Below are 4,808 nucleotides of genomic sequence, written 5' to 3' on the forward strand. Positions count from 1 at the left end.
CTGGGTGATGTAGAACTGGGTGGTGTAGAACTGGGTGGTGTAGAGCTGGGTGGTGTGCTCTAACTTCCTGGTTTTAGTCAGAACACCAGCTGCAGCGTTCTGGATCTGTGAAGTAATCAATGCGACTAAAGATAAACACACGGATGAGTTTCTGTAGATCTTCCTGCGACGTCAGTCCTTTAATCCTATAAATGTTCGTCAGGTGAGTCTCTGAAAGAAGACTCCTTCACTTTCCCTTGATGTTTTTTAAGCTTGGACATATTTTAAAATAGTTCACTAAGATTAAGAGACTCTGGTTTAAAACAGTTGGGAAGTTACACTATTCCACACAGTTAGCACCTTAAACTTTATCATTTATTCTTCTTATTCAACTTCACTCAAAATACCAATTAAAAAGGCACAAGTAAGATTATTTTACTGTGAAAGTCAATATGTTGTATTACTTCAGCAACAGTAAGAATACTTTTTCTTTTCTGTTTAAATAAAAACAATTAGCAGAAGTCAGATGATAAAATACTGCTGCATGGTGAAGATGTGGCATTTTTATTTAACGTGATCAAACTTTGAGAGTCTCATATCAGCCCTTAGTGAAATTAAAAGTTCAATTAAACAAAGAAAAACTAGCACTGACTCATAAACGGGAGCATAGATAGATATATAGATTCCCTTTTATTTAGATTGACTAGTGATGCAATGATCCATCAGCCACAGATTAAAATACTCAAATTTCCCTTGATCCACTCTGACCACTGGTTGTCAAGTCAAATACTGAAAAACAAAAATGATCATTTAATGCATGGAGGCTGAAGCTCCCAGACACATGCAGCCTGATGTACTTTTACACAGAAATGGAGACGTTCTAACTCCGTCAAGAAACCGGCAGCAGATTTCTTTTATGGTTCATGTTGCTACATTTAACTAATGAATAAAAACTAAAACTACAAATTAGTTTGTGCAGGGCATCGATTAAGCAAATGATCTGTTTTTGAAGATCTAATACTTTTTTTACTTTTTTAAAAATCTGGATTTTTTTTCACAAATGGGTTTCCATAGAACTGGGTGTGTGTGTGTGTATGTACGTGTGTGTGTGTGTGTGTGTGTGTGTGTGTGTGTGTGTGTGTGTGTGTTATAGGGCTGAAGAAGATCTAAATTGGCAGGTCAGAATCAATATCGGCACCTAAAAACTGGATCAGTGCAACTCTACAGCTAATTCTCACTCATGCGAGTGACGTTGTGCTAACAGAGCTAAACAGAACCGTTTAATTAGCAAAGCTGAAGAGGCAGCTATAAAACAAGAGGAAAATCAGAGATGGCTTAATAATGCTATATGTTCCATTTATATTATTTTGGGAGGAGGATGGCTTCCTAACTGCATCGTCTGAAGTTCGGCGTCGGGTGGTAATCCACGGCTTTCTGTGGGTACATCTTCTCAAGAAACACGGGGCTCTGGGATGCAATTAATTGCCATGTTGAGGGAATCTGCGTCCGCATATCAAGAAAGTAGATTTAGAGTTCCCTACTACTTCTAGCTTGCAGAGAGAGGGCTTTAATAGAGATTTATACTGTAGAGCAGGATATCAATTCAAATGCTGATAATGAGATTGGCAAGAACAATTTCAACCTTAGTGGAGCTTAGTTAGGCGAGAAAAAACAAAACGGGTACCAAAGTCGAAATATCGAGGAGAGAAAGATCAGCTTTGGAAATTTCCCAATGAAGAATGAAAATCTAAACGAATTATGTCACAAAAAGCACGAGAAGAGAAATGGAAGAAACAAGGAGACAATTCAAGATCCCATGTGGATCCAGTGGACCATCGTGTCTCCAAAGAGGAGGGAAAGAAATCTGTGATGGAAGATGAATGTCAGAGAACAAGAGACACAAATCTCAGGTTTTATTGAGCTTTTCAAATGAAAAGAGCGTCTAAAAGCACAAAAGTTGCTTTAAACCAAAAGTTCTCCATAAAGTCTCCTGCTCCTCTGAGCCACTGTTATGGCTGCTAAAGAGAATAATGTCAAAAAGCACAGGCAGGCTGATGACTCCATTACGGCCCATCTCATTAAGAATGAATGGCGTTCCTCCATGAAGGACGCTAATGAAGGAGACACACAGCGGCCTCGGTGAAGGAATGATGTTAGAGCAGAATACACAACTGTCCTTATCACTGGAAATTATTAGCTGATTGGAAAAAGACAGCAGGCAGACAAACACAGCTGGGGAGACGCGTCAAAACATCTGTCAAGTTTGATTTACAATCTAGAAACATCATTTTTTTTAAATGATAGGACTAAAACTGAGTGCACAAAATTTTGATTATTTAAATAAAATTGCAAAAACTAATTAATTTTTTTCTTTTTTCCTGCTGAAATATAAATTAAACACACAATACTTTAATGAAACAACTAAATTAGTCTCATTTAAGTAAAAATAAAGGATCTAGACAGATGCAAAACAAAACACATCAGCATAAAATCTCCAAATTTTTAGGTTGGTTATATTTTTGTGTATATTTTCATCAACAAGAACAAGAAATAAGTCACACTTGTTTTATTTATGTACTAAAGTCTGTTTTTAGTAAACATCACGGTTCTATTTACTACCAAATTAAATTATAATAATAATAAATAAACATGGTTGATTTGTATTAGCATCATTTTTAAAAAGGCCTGGATACAGTGAAAATCGTAGCCTAACATTTACTTTTACATCTGAACCAACAGTCTGATGAATGAATTGTGGTTGAGGGCCAAGCAAACTCATCCTGAGGGTCAGAAATGAGCAAATAAAATGGTTTGATTTCGCTTCAGAAAGTGAGGAAAAAGGATTTTATGTGGTTTGTTTTGTAAACTTCTGTTGTCATCTGTAGTTTCATGTCGCTGCTCAGCCTAAGAAATGTCACTACAGGTTTCATCGGCTGTTCTTTACCTGTTCTAGGTCCTGGATCATGAAGTCTTTGGACTGCAGGATCTCCAGCACTTTTCTGTCCTTCATCTCAGTTTTCTGCTTCTCACTGTGAAAGAAAGTCAAGACAAAAACAACATCTTAAGATTGTTTAAAAACAAACTACTATCAAACTGTTTTACTAGGTTTAGCTCTCATCACTGAGACTTTGGAGTCACCCAAAACTTTTGTGAGTTTCCATGATCCAAATATCACCTTTTTAGTGAGTTTTGAATGAACCAAAAGAAAAAAATCTCTTCAGTTTGGGACCAGTTTGTTTCAACTGCTGTGGACCAATGGGAACAAACCCGTTAATTCCCAGATCCATTGTTCCTCCTGCACCTCTGCCTCCAAGGCCTTTTCTTGTGATCAGCCTTCTCCGCTGGTCGGCGATGGAACAACAGTTTTTTTGTCCCGGGAGGGGAACGAGCACAGGCAGGCCTAGCTGCGCTTCCTCATATATGGGGCTGTGTTCGCCATGTCCTGAGCAACCAACCAATCACTCTACACGATCCGCACAGTAAGAGGAAGGAGGGATGAATGGCAGCTCCCACTGGGCACGGGCGCTTGACTGGAGTCGACACAATTACCATGTCAATATCCTCCCGCGCATTAGATTATACAATACACATACGATTTCTAGCTGCATGTTCCCCCGGCGGTCTCGGAGGACCGGCGCACTTTGATGGGTTTCCTATGGGGCAACAGGAAACTGGAAAGGGTGTGGAGTAGAAAATGAGAGGCAGAGGAACTGGAGGAACTCTGTGCATGCTGCTGTACACCGGGGAGGCCCAACTCCGGCCCTGAGAGCTGCTGCCCTGCATCCCGTCTCCGTCACACCGCAGTCAAACGGCTGAAGTTCATTCAGTCCTGCAGAGGCTACATTCTGATTGGTGTGTTGGAGAAAGGATCTAAGGGTGTTTTCACACCGAATAGTCCGGTAACATCTGTTATATTTTCAGCTGCTGCAGTTCTCTTTCACACTGCACTATATTAAACAAACCAAACCCTTAGAAAAACCAGTTTCCCTCCCTGCCTGTAGGGGCGCTGCACCAAGAACTACTGAATGAAACAATACAGAAACCTCTGAAGAAGACACTGAGCGCAACTTCCATCTTCACAAAACGTAAAGAAAAAAGGAGTGGTGTCAGATTTTAGCGATTATAGGGTTTTTCTTTTGTCTTTGGCAAAAGACCATGAGCCATTAGAAACATGCGTTTGTTCGGCTGCTTTCACCCAGAATGCCATGCTCTGCGGTCAGTTTCCTGCTTTGGGAGCGGTCTCCGGTCCGCTTGGTGTTCACATAAGCATTCAAATCACATCAGAGTTCACTTCAACCGAACCCAGACGGAGGTTTTTAGATGGACCAGAGTTCGATTGCTCATTCACGCCTCCTCAAACGAAGCTGAGTTTCTAGTCAAACAACCAGGAGTTTGATTAAAGCGGATGACTCTTTGAAGATATTTGGATGATATGAATAACAGCAACATTTAATCTTCCTTTTGGAAACATAAAATACGTGTTTAATTTAACTGAATCAGTGACAATTAAAACACAATGAACAGGGATGTCAATTTTTAAAGTAAAAATGATAATATTTACTTGCCAGCTTCATCGGCTTGTTGCTTTTCAAAAAGTTGCACAATTTTTTTGCATTTATTTAATGTAAATACACACCGCAGTTATCACATTTTTTACTTGTCAACAATTTTGAAAGCCATACTAAATTTCTCTTCCAGATATGAAACAGTTTGAAGTTTGTGGCTGTAACGTGACAAAATGTTCCCTGGAAATGAAGTTTGTGGCTGTAACGTGACAAAAATGTTCCCTGGGAATGAAGTTTGTGGCTGTAACGTGACAAAATGTTCCC

The 4,808-nt window shown here is 39.5% G+C and overlaps 1 protein-coding gene across 1 annotated transcript in view; it reads right to left on the reverse strand.

The window, feature by feature from the left end:
* LOC103131464 (centlein) overlaps window positions 1-3,006 on the reverse strand; it is a 95,750-nt gene extending 92,744 nt beyond the window's left edge. Inside the window, exon 1 of the mRNA XM_016666670.1 lies at window positions 2,924-3,006. Within this exon, the coding sequence (XP_016522156.1) occupies window positions 2,924-2,989 (66 nt within the window). The 5' untranslated portion in view covers window positions 2,990-3,006. The remainder of the gene's footprint in view (window positions 1-2,923) is intronic.
* Between the last annotated feature and the right edge of the window lie 1,802 nt (window positions 3,007-4,808).

Source organism: Poecilia formosa, unplaced genomic scaffold, assembly GCF_000485575.1.
Source record: "Poecilia formosa unplaced genomic scaffold, Poecilia_formosa-5.1.2 Scaffold766, whole genome shotgun sequence".
NCBI lineage: Eukaryota > Metazoa > Chordata > Actinopteri > Cyprinodontiformes > Poeciliidae > Poecilia > Poecilia formosa.